The sequence below is a fragment of the Saccopteryx leptura genome, chromosome 5 (assembly GCF_036850995.1).
Source record: "Saccopteryx leptura isolate mSacLep1 chromosome 5, mSacLep1_pri_phased_curated, whole genome shotgun sequence".
Taxonomy (NCBI): domain Eukaryota; kingdom Metazoa; phylum Chordata; class Mammalia; order Chiroptera; family Emballonuridae; genus Saccopteryx; species Saccopteryx leptura.
The window spans coordinates 202,441,259-202,459,809 of NC_089507.1; the positions used below are offsets into that span (position 1 = coordinate 202,441,259).

The 18,551-nt window shown below is 44.6% G+C and overlaps 1 protein-coding gene across 11 annotated transcripts in view; it reads left to right on the forward strand.

Annotated features, from left to right (window-relative positions):
- Positions 1 to 15,913, forward strand: part of STAU1 (staufen double-stranded RNA binding protein 1) — a 62,566-nt gene extending 46,653 nt beyond the window's left edge. For 8 of the 11 annotated variants that reach the window (XM_066387552.1, XM_066387549.1, XM_066387550.1 and 5 more), the window contains 10 exons: positions 1,233 to 1,331; positions 4,494 to 4,724; positions 5,801 to 5,944; positions 8,759 to 8,905; positions 10,145 to 10,220; positions 10,437 to 10,756; positions 11,619 to 11,741; positions 12,946 to 13,031; positions 13,973 to 14,127; positions 14,371 to 15,913. In XM_066387552.1, the coding sequence (XP_066243649.1) occupies positions 1,233 to 1,331; positions 4,494 to 4,724; positions 5,801 to 5,944; positions 8,759 to 8,905; positions 10,145 to 10,220; positions 10,437 to 10,756; positions 11,619 to 11,741; positions 12,946 to 13,031; positions 13,973 to 14,087 (1,341 nt within the window). In that variant the 3' untranslated portion in view covers positions 14,088 to 14,127; positions 14,371 to 15,913. The remainder of the gene's footprint in view (positions 1 to 1,232; positions 1,332 to 4,493; positions 4,725 to 5,800; positions 5,945 to 8,758; positions 8,906 to 10,144; positions 10,221 to 10,436; positions 10,757 to 11,618; positions 11,742 to 12,945; positions 13,032 to 13,972; positions 14,128 to 14,370) is intronic. The other 3 variants (XM_066387543.1, XM_066387546.1, XM_066387544.1) reach the window with 2 other exon arrangements.
- The last annotated feature ends 2,638 nt before the right edge of the window (positions 15,914 to 18,551 follow it).

Sequence of the window (18,551 nt, forward strand, 5' to 3'; positions counted from 1 at the left end):
AATAAATAAAGTACCTTGCTTGAAGATTTCTGGATTTAATGATACACTTGTAAAAAGACAGGCTTGTTTTCTCCTTAGGATTTAAGCAACAGAATGAAAATATGTTTGGCTTAATAAACTGCCAGAAATGCTGTGCAGATAGTCTGACCAGCAGAGAGTGACGTGAGACCAGATTGGAAAGAAACGTTAATGTCATGGATGGGGGAGAAGGAATTACAGTGTTTGGGAGAGAGAAACTTATTTGTACAGCATTATAGGCTTGACTATATTAGTTTTTAAAATACTTTGAGTTTTATTTCTTTAAATCACAGCTTAAAATAATGATCCAGTATAGATGTAGGCTCTACCTGATAAAACGTGAGGAAGTCCTGGGTAGTCCTGTACACCTTTCCCATTCAGCCTTTTCAGACACAGGTTCCTGTCAGATCTAATCTTGGAAGTAGGATGTTACAGTTTGTTGACTTCAGAGTCCCAATAACATGAGGGAGAGCACACCTTGCTTGCCATGTTTTGGGGCACTTTGCTGTTACTGAGCTTACCTACAATATTTTCTCCAATTTACAATGGCAGCACAAGGTAGAGTCATGTTATCAGTATGCACAGAGAAGGTCACAGTCCTCTTTAGTCCCAGCCCTGGCTGGGGGACTGTAAGTGAACTTGGTTACAAAGGTAGTCTCAGCCTTTGTTGAGGAGACTTTGTTAGTTGGCACCTTGCATTTTTGCCAGCAGCAGTAGTATAAGATGCGAGGGTTTTATAGCAATTCCACTACATCCTTTTGAAAAAAGTGGTTTCCAGGAACTTCATATCCAGATAAAAAAACCCTGCATACGTAAGTGGAGAGACTTATATTTGAATACACACAAATCTGTCTGTATTTTGTCTTTTTCTAAGATGTGACTTGCCAGTCCTCAAGGAGGGCTTTGGAAGTCACTCTTCCTGAGCAGCCGTGGCCTCTTGCTGCTCTAGTATTAGGATGCTTTATACCCAGAGGCCTGTTATGTGTGCATTGTCTATGGTGGATTTAAGAGGTGCAATCTGAACCAAGTTAGATAGGACACTTTTTAACCTTTTTAATTCACTGACATACGGTACTTGTGTGTGGCCTTGTTCACTCACTGGTTTGATGCTCAATCCATAAAGCCAAAGCTCAGTGCTTTAAAGGTTTATTATCACAACTGGGATGTTGATAGTTTAATAAGAGTTAACTACTAAACAATTATTCTTCTTTTAGGTGAATGGAAGAGAATCAGAAGAAGAAAATCTCAATAAATCTGAAATAAGTCAAGTGTTCGAGATTGCACTTAAACGGAACTTGCCTGTGAATTTCGAGGTAAGTTTATTTTACTTGTAGGACTCTGTATTATAAAATTCTGTTGGCATTCATCGTTGGCATTTTTTTCTAAATAACATTGGAATAATAATCACATATATGTGAACTTTCAAATCTAAGATTTAAACGCAATATATTTAGCAAAGCAGCGTTCTCTTCTAGGGGTTGTTAGGGCCAGCCCTGGATCTCAGTCTGTAGGTCTGTGAACCTCCTAAAATAGGCTGAAGAACATTGTGCTTATAAGGTCACATGTGTATTCTTCTAGAGAGGAGCCATTATTTTCATAAGACTGTCAAAAGCATCCGTTACCTCAAATGTTAAGACATAAGTTTTGTCATTGTCCAGTATCTGCCCCCGACAGTTCACTCATTTAATAACTTATTTGTTTTTGTTTTATTATAGTCTAAAAACAATAATTTACAGCTATTAGTTGAAAATGGATAAAAAAGTTATATTTAGTACATGTTTCCTTCAAATACATAGTGAGTCCAAATAGACTAAGCAGGAAAGGGAGACTTTTTCATTCATTTTCCTTAGAATTTGCCATGTGTCAGACTGTTTTCTTGTGATTTCCATTCTTGGTTATGCAAGCTTATGTTGTAATAAACAATGCAGATTTTTTTAGATCAATTTAGTGTTTTTTTTGTTTGTTTGTTTTTGTTTTGTATTTTTCTGAAGCTGGACACGGGGAGAGACAGTCAGACAGACTCCCACGCCCTACTGGGATCCACCCGGCACGCCCACCAGGGGGCGACGCTCTGCCCACAAGGGGGCGATGCTCTGCCCCTCCGGGGCATCGCTCTGCCGTGACCAGAGCCACTCTAGCGCCTGGGGCAGGGGCCAAGGAGTCATCCCCAGCGCCCGGGCCATCTTTGCTCCAATGGAGCCTTGGCTGCGGGAGGGGAAGAGAGAGACAGAGAGGAAGGAGGGGTGGGGGTGGAGAAGCAAATGGCACTTCTCCTATGTGCCCTGGCCGGGAATCGAACCCGGGTCCCCTGCATGCCAGGCCGACGCTCTACCGCTGAGCCAACCGGCCAGGGCCAATTTATTGTTTTGAAGTTATAGAGTATATAGTCTTTCAAAGAGCTTTAAACTTGCCCAATGGTACTTTAGGCAGGTGTAATTTGCAGTGGGACATTTGCTTCAAAGAATTTAAAGTGATCCATAAACTTCTTTTGTAGTATTTTTGCTGTTACCGGGTGATCCCCAAATTTTATGCCTTTCATAAAATTATACCTTCTTATATTATGTGCTAGCACCCTAAACTGGTGCCTGAGTTCAGTCCTTAGTCCATCATCTGACTGATGATGATTTCTGACCTACAACTTGGCAGTGCTTACCTGCCTACCATTGGGTGGGTACAGGTAGGGGTGGGGAGTAGTGTTTGGATCACAGGACCACTCCACATCCCTTCACACCCACCCCTGCTCCGCCCTGGCAGGTGGGGTTTATAGTATTCCCCTTCTGGAGTTCAGAGCACCAGGTGGATCTAGGGCTGGTATCTTCTTACCTGGCTCTTCATCTCTTCCAGCTTTTCTCTTTCTGTTTGGGCTGGAAGGTGGGAACTGGGGAGGCAATGGGACAGGGGACATACAGAATGACAGGGCTAGTTATTGGGTGGGAACTAGGTAAGAGCCTCACCTCAAGAAACTACAAGGTCTCCCCTGGCACCTCTTGCAGGAAAGAGAAGAAATGCTCTTCTTTCCGCTTCCTGAGGGATTTGTGTAGCATGAGACTGGATTTGCAAAGATTGGAGGGAATGGTACCAAGATTGTGGGAGATGGGGATTTCTGGCTTCCTGGGTCGTCACCTCATGGTTACAGAGATGACTGCTGGGGCCAGGGCCCTGGATCCCTGTAAAGCTTGTCACCTGCTCCCACTAGTTACTGCACTGCCTGAAAGTCATGAACTTCCTGAAACCTTAGTGAGAGGTTGCCATTTTAATTTTGGCTCAGTGGAATTTGGGGACTAGATTGCTTCCATCACACTTCCACTTTTGTTTAGGTTTCAGATTTGGCTTTCAGACGTGTGTGCAGCAATATGTAACGTATAGCTGGGAGTACGCACAAAAAAAGTTATGGGAGTGCCCTCTGGTGGTGAATATCTTTTAAAGTACCCTGCTCGCAAAAATTAGGGGATATTTCAAAATGAATATGAAGCGATAGAATATCCCCTAATTTTTGTGAGCAGTATAATAATTTAAAACATTACAGTTGGTGGCATTGAGTTTGCTTATATAAGTACTTATATTAAATATCTTGCCCTGGCAGATAGCTTGCTTAGTTAGAGCATTGCCCCAAAGCTCAGAGGTTGCCAATTCTGTACCTGGTTGGGGGACATACAGGAACAGATCGATGTTTCTCTCTCACCCTTACTGTCTCTAAAATCAGTAAAATAGACTTTTTTTGAGAGAGACAGACAGGTACATACAGGAAGGGAGAAAGATGAGAAGCATCTCATAGTTATAGCACCTTAGTTGTTCATTGATTGCTTTCTCATATGTGCCTTGACTGGGGGACTACAGCCAAGCCAGTGACATTGGGCCTCAGTCGGCAACCTTGGGGTTTAGAACCTGGTCCTCAGCATCCCAGGCCAGCACTCATTCACTGTGCCATCGCCTGGTCAGGAAATAAAATAGACATTTTAAAAATATTAAAAAAACAACAACTCTCAAGTATCAAAGGATCATGTTAATTTCATAATTAGGTTGATCAAAGGCTTTCATTTCCTCCCACAGTTCTGTCTCTCATACCTGGAAGACTACCTGGCATATATCAGATGCTCAGCAATTATTTCTGGCTTTGATGGGCCAGCTTCCTTTCTGCCATTTGCAGTAGATCACTCTAAACTCAGGACAGTCTCTGACCTTGGGGAGATGTGAGCCATCCTCATAGGAGGGCAGTAATAGAAAATGTCTCCCTCTTCCATGCCTCACTGTTTTGGACTCATATCAGACCCTCAAGCATTAATACATTTGAAAGATAAGGAAAAAGAGAAGAAAAAGCATTTAGCATGGTCGCTGTTTCCTTGTGCCTACATTTATACTCCCTTCACTTAATGGGTGTTGCCCTGAATTCCCCTTTACCTGTGTCTCATGTGAAGTAGTGTACTAACCAGTGTGCCCTACAGCTTGTGATAAGTGTCTGTCACGCTTTCACTCAGTCTTTCCCCCTAAAACAGGTCGCCCGGGAAAGTGGCCCACCCCATATGAAGAGCTTTGTGACCAGGGTGTCAGTTGGGGAGTTTGTGGGGGAAGGTGAAGGGAAGAGCAAGAAGATTTCAAAGAAAAATGCTGCTATAGCTGTTCTTGAGGAGCTGAAGAAGTTACCACCCCTGCCTGCAGTTGAGCGGGTGAAGCCCCGAATCAAAAAGAAAACCAAACCCATAGTCAGGGTAAGAACCTTTCTGAATGAAGAGGGTGTTTTCATTGCCCGCCATGGGAAGTTGAGAAGACTGGTTGCTAACTCTAGTGGAAGGAGAGGGAGCTAACGTGTACATGCCAGGCCTGGAAGACCCTGTACAGGGGCCCTCCTGTGTAGTTCTGTAGGGGGCCCAGGTCAGGCAGGTAAGAACACTGAGCCAAGTTCAGTGGAGGCACCTGCACATGTCTGTGGATGTGGGTGTTCTCACAGCACTGTAATCACAGGGCTGTGAATGCCCACCCGTGGGGAGAGCGGTGAACCGAGCTTTCTTCTCATGGATTGCTGCAGTCCATCTGGAAGGAGATTTGTGGGAGGAAAGCTGGCTGGGGGCAGGTGTAGGAGCAAGACGTCTCACTACACACCTTCCAGAGTTTTGAGTCATGCCAGTGAACCTGTCAAAAATTATACTACCATTCTACCCCTCAAAGAAGGGACAGGAGTCCATGTGGAGATGTTTATGAAGGTCAGTTAGTGTTGTCTATATAGTTTCATGCTGCATGAAGATCCAAATTTTTCTTAAACACAAGTTTCTTTTTTTCACTCAATATATCCAGAAATCACTCTTCGTCAGACTGGCTGAGGATTTCTTGGCCACTGTAGGGTTCTTAGGTTCTTCTTTCTATGTGGCATCAGCTTGAAATATTTTGTTTAGCATATTTTTAATGGTTCCTGGATTTTGAGTCATTATTTAAAAAGCTGGGAACACATCTTATAATACAGAGTTTGGGGAAATTTTAGAAATAATGTTCTTTTTTCTACCATTTTATTCATTGTAATATGTTGAAATTGTTTAAGAAAAAGACGCTATGATGATGCCTGCTTACTCATAGTGAAATGTTGATATTGATTTGCTAAGAAGACCTTATAAATCATCTTGGAACAATCAGAAAATCATTAAGTATCTTTTAGTTAAAAAAGGTTTAAAAAAGAACAGGTTAATTTGTAGCCATTAGATCAAGGAACTCTTGTCATGGCCTGATCTCTGAATTGGCCAGGTCCTTTCTGTGATTAACATGGCACTTGATTTCTGTAATAATTGTCTCTCAGGTACAGAGTGGCCCAGAACATGGCCAGGTGATGAACCCAATTAGCAGACTGGCCCAGATCCAACAGGCGAAAAAGGAGAAGGAGCCAGAGTACATGCTCCTTACAGAGCGAGGCCTCCCACGCCGCAGGGAGTTTGTGATGCAGGTGGGTCCGTGCTGCTTGTGGATGGCCCTTCTCTCACCTTGTTCCATCTCAGAGCCTGGTGAGATCCAGGGCCTGATGCCTTCCTGAGGTGGCCTGGTCTAGTGGGACACTCCCTGCCGTCAGCATTATGATATTAAGACCATGCTGCTTTCAGTAACTTGGGTGCCTTACTCAAAGCCACAGGTGCTGCTGTTAGCCGGCGGGAGCAGAGACACAGGCACCGGGGTTTGGAAGAGCAAGGGGGGTGGGGCTGTGAGTGTGTTGTTTTCTTCATTACATCTACCTGCAGGTTTATGGTCTGTTCAGAAGATAAAGTTTATAAGTTAAACACTTTTCTTTCTTTTTTTGAGGTAGAGACAGAGTCAGAGAGAGGGACAGACAGGAATGGAGAGAGATGAGAAGCATCAATCATCAGTTTTTCGTTGCGACACCTTAGTTGTTCATTGATTGCTTTCTCATATGTGCCTTGACCGTGGGCCTTCAGCAGACCCAGTAACCCCTTGCTCGAGCCAGCGACCCTGGGTCTAAGCTGATGAGCTTTGCTCAAACCAGATGAGCCTGCGCTCAAGCTGGCGACCTCGGGGTCTCGAACCTGGGTCCTCCACGAACCAGTCCAATGCTCTATCCACTGCGCTACCGCCTGGTCAGGCTAATACTCTTGATTGTAAATTTCATACCTCTGTGACTTCAGTGTGACTATTATAAACAATAGTGTTATAAGTCAGACTAAAGGTAACTGTTTGTACTGGCCTGACCAGGCGGTGGCGCAGTGGATAGAGCATCAGACTGGGAAGTGGAGAACCCAGGTTCGAGACCCCGAGGTCGCCAGCTTGAGCGTGGTCTCGTGACTTGAGCAAAAAGCTCACCAGCTTGGTCCCAAGGTCGCTGGCTCAAGCAAGAGGTTACTCGGTCTGCTGAAGGCCCGGGGTTGGGGCACATATGAGAAAGCAATCAATGAACTAAGACAGGGGTCTCAAACTCAACTCAGCATGTGGGCCGCAGAGCAAGATCACAGCTGTTTGGCGGGCTGCACTAGGTCTACAAAAGGCAACTATTACGCAACACTTTTCTCACTGCAGTTGAAAACAAAAAAAAAATCAGTACAACAAGCACAATCGTACATGCAGTTTACTCAGTGTCACAAAACGACCAGAAACTGTAGTTCACATCACAACTGCTGTTAACTAAGCTAATATCTAGCTAGGATGCTAGAGAAATGAAAAATACAAGTAGGCCCCTAGGCTTACTTAATTTTATCCAAAATATTTTGAACTTCGTGGATTAGTCTGCGGGCCGCACAAAATTGTTCGGCGGGCCGCATGCGGCCTGTGGGCCGCGAGTTTGAGACCCCTGAACTAAGGCGTCGCAACAAAAAACTGATGATTGATGCTTTTCATCTCTCTCCGTTCCTGTCTCTCTGTCCCTGTCTGTCTTTCTCTCTGACTCTCTGTCTCTGTAAAAAAAAAAAAAAAAAAAAAAATGCTTGTACTGTCCAGTCTGATCATGTCATTGACCAATCAGTATAGTTCTTTCATGAATGTTGATTATTTTTGTCCACATTAACAAGTGAGATGAAGGTAAAACAAAGACATATCGGAACTCCTCTTATTTGTAAACAATATGGGTAATTCTCTGCTCAATCTGCTAATTTTCACACACTGGAGGAATTTTGTTTTTTGGGTTTTTTTGTTTTGTTTTGTTTTGTTTTTTGTATTTTTCTGAAGCTGGAAACGGGGAGAGACAGACAGACTCCCGCATGTGCCCGACCGGGATCCACCTGGCACGCCCACCAGGGGGCAACGCTCTGCCCACCAGGGGGCGATGCTCTGCCCCTCCGGGGCGTCACTCTGTTGCGACCAGAGCCACTCTAGCACCTGGGGCAGAGGCCAAGGAGCCATCCCCAGCGCCAGGGCCATCTTTGCTCCAATGGAGCCTCGCTGTAGGAGGGGAAGAGAGAGACAGAGAGGAAGGAGAGGGGGAGGGGTGGAGAAGCCATTGGGCGCTTCTCCTGTGTGCCCTGGCCGGGAATCGAACCTGGGACTTCTGCACGCCAGGCCGACGCTCTACCACTGAGCCAACCGGCCAGGGCCTTTTTTGTTTTTTGGTTTTTTTTAATTGATTTTAGAGAGAGAAAGGGGGAGAGAGAGAAAGAAACATCAGTTTATTGTTCCACTTATTTATACATTCATCAGTTGAGTCGTGTATGTGCCCTGACCGGGGATGGAACCTGCAACCTTGGCGTATTGGGACGACGCTCTACCATTTGAACTACTTGGCCAGGGCTCAGTGTTTTGTACTAGTTACAGTGTCATGACTGAGACTTGACACACTTTAAAGCTTAATCTTTATTATTAACCTTTTCTCTGTCCCTTAAGTCTAGAATAGACATTCAGCAAAACTACTTAATCCTTGCTCTGTAGAGTTTGCAGGCTTTAGTGGTTTGAAACCTCCACCATGGCTGTTTCCATAGCTGGTCACGGAGTTGGGAGAAGATGAGCAGCACAGTTACGTATTATTTCCACTGTAAAGACACAATAGGTGTAAAGAATTTCAAAAGCAAAGGTAACTAAAATGTAGTCATATTAGGAAATGGTCAATCTTAAGTATTCATTGCTTGTCTATAAAAGTAATTTAATTATAAGTTTACATAATATACTACTTGATAATGGCTGCTGCAGGCCAACTCCCAGGCACCACTGGGAGGGCATCTGGCTTCTGGCCTTTGCTGGGTCCATTGGCCCGCACATCAATTCCTGACCAGTCTTTACTGTGAAGGTTTAAGCACTGATATGCGCCCTTCCTTCTTTTATGCAGGTGAAGGTGGGAAACCATACTGCAGAAGGAACAGGCTCCAATAAGAAGGTGGCCAAACGCAACGCAGCTGAGAACATGCTTGAGATTCTTGGTTTCAAAGTCCCGCAGGCTCAGCCCACCAAACCAGCCCTTAAATCAGAAGAAAAGGTGACTGCTTGGGCTCTGTGTCTTTGCTCTTTAATTGCAAGATGACCTCTCCCCTCATCCTGGAGGACTTTGGCACCTCCAGGGCCAAGCTTTAGGCCAAGTTTCATCTCCATTCAGACCATTATAATGTGGTCAGAAGGGAAGTTGCACAAATAACTCTGGGTGAAGTTGTTAGTGTTTCAGCATCTTTGTGGTCCAGGATGCTTTGCTGGAGGGCAGCCTGCTTCTCCCCGTTAGTAGGATGCTGGGTAATTAGGTTTGAAATGAATGAATGTGTGATTCCATCATTTGTGCTCTTTGAATGATACCCACATAAAAGACTCAGGAACTTGGGATTTTGTTTGTGTGGAGCAGGTTTTGGTTTTTCTGGGACACTGAGATGGTGTGATTTTAGAATCGGGACAAAATCCATAGTGTTTAGACTTGAGATTTCTTTTTTATAAATTTAACACTAAAGATAATCCCATATAGGAAATTTTGCTTCTCCCAAGACTGTTAAAGCAGTACCCTCAACAAAAGCTTTGACTGACCATGTCTCCAGTCGCTGAGTGCTCCTCTCAGGATAAACGGGAAAACCGTGGCCTGATTCATTCACCTCTGCCAGTTGCATCGGCCATGAGAATGGCATATACTGTGGCCACCTGGTTAATAAGTGGGACCCAAACACTCATCATAGAATTTGCATAGATCCTGGACTTGGCTTTTGGGTTTTTCGTTCCAATATCTTACCTCTCAGAAAGGAGACTTTGCGTTTGACAAAATTTTTATCTAGTAATATTTCCCCCTAAGTTTGTCATCTCTGGAAATGTCACCTCATCTCTTAATTGGATATTATTAGCTCCAGGAAGTAATGTTTAGTCTGAATCTAAAAGCGTCTTTCCCCACCTTGGGCTCTACCAATTTAGTATCGTCTGGCTCCTTCTGTTTAATGCTCCTCTCTCTCCCTATGAGTGCACATGGAGGCTCCGCATTCAGTCCATACGCGGTGAGGCTCTGGGGACAGGCTGGCGTGGATGGGCCTGTACACTAGGGAGAGCGGGCCTTTGCCTTCGGGCTTGCTGGGCAGCAGAAGCAAATCCATGGTCAGGCTTTGGGAGGACTTTTGCTGATTGCCGCCTCATATTTCAAAAGTATAAAAACCAAAGTCTAATGCTAATTAGAGTTCTATTTTTTCAGACAGCAGGAACTAATTTTTTAATGGTTTGATTTATACTCATAGCCTTTTTTTTTTTTTTTAAGACACCCATCAAGAAACCAGGGGATGGAAGAAAAGTAACCTTTTTTGAACCTGGCTGTGGGGATGAAAATGGGACTAGTAAGTGATGTTAACATTGTCTTGATCGAATGTGATTCTGGGGTTTCCATTGTTCCTGGTAATAGTTAGCCCAGTGGACGAGTTAAGGTGTGTTCAGTTCTTCATCCCTTTGCTAATGTGTACGCTGAGGGTGGGCTGCTGTGAGGTTTTGTAATGTCTCTCCAGGCAGGCAGTGCTTGTGGACTTCTGTTGATTAGTCTATGTGTCCCTCCCTAGGCAATAAAGAGGACGAGTTTAGGATGCCTTATCTTAGTCATCAGCAGCTGCCTGCTGGAATTCTTCCCATGGTGCCCGAGGTTGCCCAGGCTGTAGGAGTCAGTCAAGGACATCACACCAAAGATTTTACCCGGGCAGCTCCGAATCCTGCCAAGGCCACGGTAACTGCCATGATAGCCCGTGAATTGTTGTATGGGGGCACCTCGCCCACAGCTGAGACCATTTTAAAGAATAACATCTCTTCAGGCCACGTACCCCATGGACCTCTCACAAGACCCTCTGAGCAGTTGGACTATCTTTCCAGAGTCCAGGGATTTCAGGTAACTGCTCGGCCTGAGCTGTGTGGTCTGGACCTCAGTGCAGTCATCTGGGTTCCTTTCAGAAAACCCAAACTGTGCACTTTGTTCTTTAAATTAAGTTCTTTGTCTAGGGGGATGAGGGGCTAGCATGGTAGAAGGGTTGTTCTGAGGAAGGGTAGGGAGGTGTGGAAAGTGTTATAAGACTGTATGATAAGAGAAAATTCTTGACCTTTGGTAATAAAATTTTAAATATCCAAGCCAACCTTAGTAGTACTAAAACCTCTGATCCTAGTGGTAGTTACAGATTTAGATCTCAGTGAGGACAGACTCATAGTGCTCACCTGGTTGGAAAGGACATGGCTTATTTTAGAGCAGGGTGGGTTTTCTTGTTTGTTTACTGAGGGAGAGGGGGGGAGAGAGAGACAGGAAGGGAAAGAGATGAGAAGCATCATCTCCTAGTTGCATTGCTTGAGTTGTTCATTGATTGCTTCTCATATGTGCCTTGACTGGGGGGCACAAGCCAAGTCAGTGACCAGTGATTTTGGGCTCAAACCAGCAACCATGGGATCATGTCAATGATACATACCATGCTCAAATTGGCAACCCCTCACTCAAGCTGGTGTGCTCAAGTCAGATTAGCCCGCATCAAGCCAGCAATCCTGTGGTCTTGAACTTGGGACCTCAGTATCCCAGATTGACGCTCTATCCACTGCGCCCCTGACAGCCTTTTGGGCTGATTGAGCAGAAGTTAGTGTCCCTGTGTCAGGCCAAGACCAGAGAGAGAGGTGTCATTTCCTTCGCTGGGCTCAGAGCAACATCCCCATTACCCCATTCATATTCACTGCTTGCCTACGCTTGCCTCAGTTTTCTTTTCCCCTTTTAGGTTGAATACAAAGACTTCCCCAAAAACAACAAGAACGAATTTGTGTCTCTTATCAATTGCTCCTCTCAGCCACCACTGATCAGCCACGGTATTGGAAAGGACTTGGAGTCTTGCCATGATATGGTATGTTCTCCCACACAGTGGGCCTGGTTCTAGCCTGTTGCTGGCCTCAGGAAGATAGGGGGAGAGGTCTCCCGCAGACTTCAGACAGTTAATTGTTTTATGGATTTTATTTTTATTTTTAAAATTTTTTTGCAAGGGAGGGAGGGACAGACAGGAATGGAGAGAGATGAGAAGCATCAACTCATAGTTGTGGCACCTTAGTTGTTCATTGATTGCTTTCTCATATGTGCCTTGACTGGAGGGAGGGGGCTACAGCAGAGCGAGTGACCCCTGCTCGAGCCAGTGTCCTTTGGGCTTAAGCCAGCGACTATGGGGTCATATCTGTGATCCCACACTTGAGCCAGCGATCTCGTGCCCAAGCTGGCAGCCTCAAGGTTTTGAACCTGGGTTCTCTGTGTCCCAGGCCAGTGCTCTATCCACTGCACCACCTCCTGGTCAGGCTCTTAATTTTTTATTTTTAAATTGATTTTTGGAGAGAGAGGAACAATTGACCTGTTCCTGTATGTGCCCTGACTAGGGATTGTACCCACAACCTCTGTGTTTTGGGGTGACACTCTGACTATCTGGCCAGGGCTAGATTTCATATTTTTGAAGACTTCTAAGTTCACTGGATTGATTTCACATTCTTTTTATGAGAATTCACCAGCTTTAGTCAACCCATCCCTTGCCGACCTTGAGTCCTGGAACTCCTCCAGATACCATATTCGGTTCACCTCCCACCAGAAGCAGGACTTGCAGGCCCAAGTTCTGGCAGCTGTAGAAAGCTGCTTACTTTGGTTTTCTATTCAGATGAAATTTTTGTTGTAAGAAATACTGAAGCCGAAAAGGAATTGATAAATCTACATAAACTTCAGCACATTCACCTGATGGAATATAATGCATTCATCATATTGTCTCCAAAGATAATGTAATCTAACAAGAAAAGATGATTTTTTTAAAAAGCAGGATATAAAGTATGTACAGTCCAGTTACCACAGGGTTAAAAATACTGGAAGAAAATATTATATATAATACAATTAATAGGTGGTTTAATGATGTAACCTTAGATACTTTATATTTTTATTTTAAATTAAAAATTCAGACATTATAGAAGAGGGTTATTTAGTGGGACCACCTGCTTTGTTGGGTAATAGGAGACTCTTCCCTCCCTAATCAGTGTGGTCCCGAGCATGGCTGTGGTCTGACTTTTCTTATTCCCTGCTAGGCTGCACTGAACATTTTAAAGTTGCTGTCTGAGTTGGACCAACAAAGTACAGAGATACCAAGAACAGGAAATGGACCAATGTCTGTGTGAGTGAGCTAATTTACATGGAAAGGCTGTTCTCTTTTTCTTCTTTGCATTAAATTCAAACTGCGCACCCCTGTAGTGAAACAGTGCCGCAGTCACTTCCTGTCCTGTTCCCTGGAAAGCTTGCCAAGTTTGGGGCAGGGAACTCCACTCCCTATTTATTTATGTATTTATTTATTTTATTATTTTTGTATTTTTCTGAAGTGAGAAGTGGGGAAGCAGACAGACTCCCGCATGTGACTGACTGGGATCCACCCAGCATGCCCACCAGGGGGTGGTGCTCTGCCCATCTGGGGCGTTGCTCTGTTACAAACGGAACCATTCTAGTGCTTGAGGCAGAGGCCATGGAGCCATCCTCAGCACCCAGGCCAACTTTGCTCCAGTGGAGCCTTGGCTGCGGGAGGGGAAGAGAGAGACAGAGAGGAAGGAGAGGGGGAGGGGTGGAGAAGCAGATGGGCGCTTCTCCTGTGTGACTAGGCTGGGAATCGAACCCGGGAACTTCCACATGCCAGGTTGACGTTCTACCACTGAGCCAATCGGCCAGGGCCCCCACTTATTTATTATTTTTTTAATTTAATTTTGAATAGTTACTATATTCACATGATTCTGAATTCAAAATTATTTTAAAAGGTATGCTATGATAAATCTTGCCCCCGTGCCACCCCTATTCATCTCATTCTCCCCGCCCTCTACCCAGAGATCACATTTTTTTAGTTTCTTATGTTTAGATACTTCATTTTTCTTTATGTGAATATAATCATATACTTCTTCCTTTCTCCCCCAAAGATAACATACCATATTTTCCCATGTATAAGACTCACCTCAATTTTAGGGCCCAAAATTTGGAGATAAAAAATGTATTACATAAAGTTATTGAACTCAAGTTTTATTCATCATAAAATTCATACAACTCCTCATCACTGTCAAAACTCCCATCCATTAGCTTGTCCTCATCTGTGTCTGATGACGAATCACTGTCTTCAATAATGAGCACAAAAACAGGTGCAAAAAAGTGGGAAATGCAAGTAAAAAACAACAAAACTACAACCACTGTATGAGACGCACCCTGTTGTTAGACCCCAAATTTTTCAGGAAAAGGTACGTCTTATACATGAGGAACTACGATACTGTGAATACATTCTCCTCCTTGCTTTTTTCAGTTGATGGTATATCCTGTGAACACTTGACTATAATCCAGTTATAATCTGAGGCCTGTGCTTTTGGGCTTTTGAGTGGCTGTGAATCTCTTTTTAACATGGGTCCGATTCTCTTAAATTTCAAAGCTAAAAAAAAAAAAATCAAAGCTAGTGTCATTTTCATTTTTTTTTTTTTTCCTTAAAGGTGTGGGAGGTGCTGAACCCCTTCTGGCCATGAACCATTATAAAATCCCCAACATATACTGAAAATACTGAAACTGCTTTGAAAATTTGGAATTTCTGATACCTCCAGTGGGCCGAGAGACGTGGTGGGTGCAGAATGGAGACAGCAGTGGTGGAAGGCGGGAACGCAAGGAGGCAGCCGGGGCTGTGTGCCCATGTGCTACGGCTTGTCCCACGTGGCCAGCTGCTGCCGTGGGGCGGCGGGGCCTGCCAAGCCCGGGCTCAGTTGGGAAACCAGCAGGTCCATGCCCTGGACACCTCAGTGCTTGGTTTGGGGTTTTATTTTTTTGTTCATATTTTTTGCTGTGTGAAAGAAGAAACAAAGCAGAAAGCATGACCCCTTCTCAAACTGGCTCACTCGAACACTTTGGGACAAATCCTGGACGCCCATGCCGGAGAGAGGCCTTAGAACAGCTGGCCTGGAGCTGAAAGCACCAGAGAAAAATCAGACGCTTCCTACTCAGCGCAAGCTAACCTTTCTAGCGTGCTATGGCCCACCACCTCCCGTGGTACCACCCATCACCACTGCTTTCTCTTCCAAAAGAGACACATATTCTTAGTTTCATTATTTTCTTTTGATTGAAATGACACTATATAAATTTTGAGTTTCTCAATTGTATCTAGTTACATAGCACAGTTTAGAAACTTCTGAGACTGACTTTATCAGTAATCTAACCGGCAAAGATTAAATTCATGTGTATGTGCTTATACATTATTTTATTGGACTAACCCAGGATCATTTCAGTGATGCAAATTGTATGCCCTCTGGTTTAGCTGAAACAGCCCTTGGACTTCTCAGAAACTTTGATGAAGTCTCCCACAGTTGTATAAATTGGACATTTTGAGAATTTTAAACTTTAAACAATCATTTGGCTTCTTTTCTATTTCATTTTTGTTAATGCAACAGTACCTAAATGAACTGGTTTTTGTTTGAAAAGTTATTAAAATTGTGTGTATAGACATATGGCTCTTGAGGGCACATAGCTTTCACTACACTACAGGGTGTGAACTCCATGTAGTACATGTAAACTGCAGATCGGTTTTCCCGAGTGCTTCACACTGTTGATTACATCTCCATGTAGGGCTGAAAGGAATGACCTATGTTGATCTCTAAAACTGTGTTGCTTTTGATGTTGTGTTACTGTGCACAGAAGTGTGTGCGCTAAGGTTTTGCACATGGTCCAGATGGAAAGCACGGTAGCTTTGCAAGTTAAGTCCTGCTTCGATTCATTGTTTATGCTGGAAATTTTTCTCCCCATGGAATGTAAGTAAAACGTAGTGTTTGTCACCAATAAATGGTAATACTAAATTTTTTTTGTTAATTTATTCTCAAATGCCACTACTGCTAGGTTGGGTCGCCCCCCCCCCCCCAACTTGTTCCCAATCCTTTTTTTTTTTTAAGGAAAAAAAACTTTGTAATGCTTGTGATTCTATTTGGGAAAAATTCTGAATATCTGAAGTAACTTTATATCAACCATTGATCAATAAACAGCTACTAATGAGTATTTTGGTCCTGTTGAGCAGTAACTAAAGAAGTCAGGGAAGATGTGAGTGAGGGCACAGAAGCATGGCATGGGGGGCACCGAGGGGAGGGAGATGCCTCTCATTGAACCTGACATTGTTAGCGGAAGAAATGACCTGGAGGCGACCTCTGACACCAAGACAGTCTCTTCACTTCCTCCTGTGTGCTCACACTCAGAGGAGTAAAGGTGAGGCATTGCTTTCTAGACTGGCTGAGGAGGGGGCTGGGGGTTTTCTCAATTTCAGAAATGCTCGGAAAAGCTGTTCCCTATACAACCAGCCTTTGGATTGGACTGCCACAAGGAAAGCTTTCAGAGTATGGGGAGATGCTGGGGGCAGTGGGGACTCAACACTGCAGGCACAGAAGTGGTGAAAGGAAACTACATTTCCCTTCCTCAGTCCTAGACTCAGCCATTTCTTCAGGGAGCACTGTCTCCTTGAGTGACAGATAGCTATAGAAGCCAAGATCTGGTTGCTCAGAGCATTCATGCTTCTGAGGTGGTTCTGGGTCCTCTGAGCAGACAGGAAATATGTCTATTAATGTACACACATGTATTTATATATGTTTAAATAAAGCCATGCATTTATACTGATTCCTCCAGCAACTCCAGGTTCCCTACAACCTTCCTGTTCTGTTCTTAGTACTTTCTCCAACATGGAGACTAGCCAGTCTCCCAGCCTTGCCAACCACCTCCTCCCCTTGCCATCTAGCGTGCCTGCCCTGTGTTCTTAGGTGCCTGTGGAGGGTGCATTGCCTCGCCTCTCAGTATGCATACTGGTGACAGAACACTTAGAAGTAACTCAGAGCTACTAGTGGCTGTTTGCACTTGGCCCTCATTGACAGCACTCCAGCAGAAAGTTGCTTTGGAAAGATGTCCAGATGGGACACTCTTGAATGTTCTGATTGTAAACTTTCAAACCAGCCTTGCCTGTGAACAGGCCCTGTCACTGCCATCTGCTAAGGGCTCACTCATTCTGCAGTACCTTTTACTTGTCCCCATGGGCTTTGAAAGAGCTCTCTGGGAATGGAGAGTTTGCACTACATTTTATTCCAATGTGATCTCTCTTTAAGAGTTGCAAGAAACTTTGAGCCCCATCTAGGTACTTCTGTCCATGGGACAAGGTATGCAATCCTCGTTTTTAGAATGTAGGCAGGCCCTGGCCGGTTGGCTCAATGGTAGAGTGTCGGCCTGGCGTGCGGGGCACCCGGGTTCGATTCCCGGCCAGGGCAGGTAGGAGAAGCGCCCATTTGCTTCTCCACCCCCCCCCCCCTTCCTCTCTGTCTCTCTCTTCCCCTCCCACAGCCAAGGCTCCATTGGAGCAAAGATGGCCCGGGCGCTGGGGATGGCTCCTTGGCCTCTGCCCCAGGCACTAGAGCGGCTCTGGTCACTGCAGAGCGACGTCCGGGAGGGGCAGAGCATCGCCCCCTGGTGGGCGTGCCGGGTGGATCCTGGTCGGGCGCATGCAGGAGTCTGCCTGACTGTCTCTTCCCGTTTCCAGCTTCAGAAAAATACAAAAAAAAAAAACAAAACAAAAAAAGAATGTAGGCAGAAAAGCAGACAGGAAGGCACCTAAGAGGTAGGTCTAAAATTAAAGGCTCTGAGTCAGCCACAGTAAAACTTGGTCTTAAGATTTGTAGAGCATTGATCCTCGAAGGCAGAGGCTCCTTGTGGTCCTTACAATAGACAAGCTTGGGATGCCATCCCCTCATAGTGGTGTGCTGACATTGTCGTTCCTCTTAGCGCAGGGAGATGTTAATGAGTGAAGACAATTTCCCTCCAGCTGGGTTTTTTGTTTTTTAAAGTCTTAGATCTGTCACTTCTGATTCTAGGTTTTTTTCCACAGCTCGCTGAGCTAATATGTGTGGCTTTGCAGGACAAATGGCCAGTGACATATGCCTTGGCCTGGATTCCAAGGTCTGTTGAGGCAGTGATTTTTTAATTTAAAAGTAAACCGTGCAAGTTTTGGAAGTGTGCCTTGCACATGCAATGGTGTATTGAACACAAAGCTGGGCTGTGAGGTGTGCTCTGAGCACCTGGAGCTTGGCAGGGTGCAGGCAGGATCTGTCTGCCAGCTCCCCAGCTGCAGCAACCTTCAGCCATTAGGAATGGCCCTGCTTCCTTAGGCTATAGTAGAAGCAGCAATTGTGGGATGGGGTGGGTGTCGTCTTCTCTGACCTTTGACATTGCTGAGCTTGGATGAATTAGTGGGCAGTTGCTTCTACTTTGGCGTAAGGCTCTATCAGAATCCTAGTGTCACTTCAGACTTCAAAAATATCTGCCTTGTTAATCATGTATTGTGCTTGATATCCCAGAGGTCCCTTTGTTTTTCTTTTCCTGTTGTTCCGACTGGGTGTTTTCTGCTGCCTTGTCTTCCAGATTGCTGACTTGGTCCTCTGCTTGATTCCCTCTAATGTATTCATTTCTGACTGGTTCTTGTTTTTTGATTTCTTTGCTTTCACCAAGCTCACCTCTTTTACCCTTAAGTTCGTTGAGCATCCATATTGCTGTGTTGACTTTGTTCTATTCTTTCATTTGGGACATGCTTCATCTCATTGTGGCTGACTTCATATGTTCATTTCTGAGTTTGGTAGATCTGCTACATCTCCCAGTCTTGATAGAA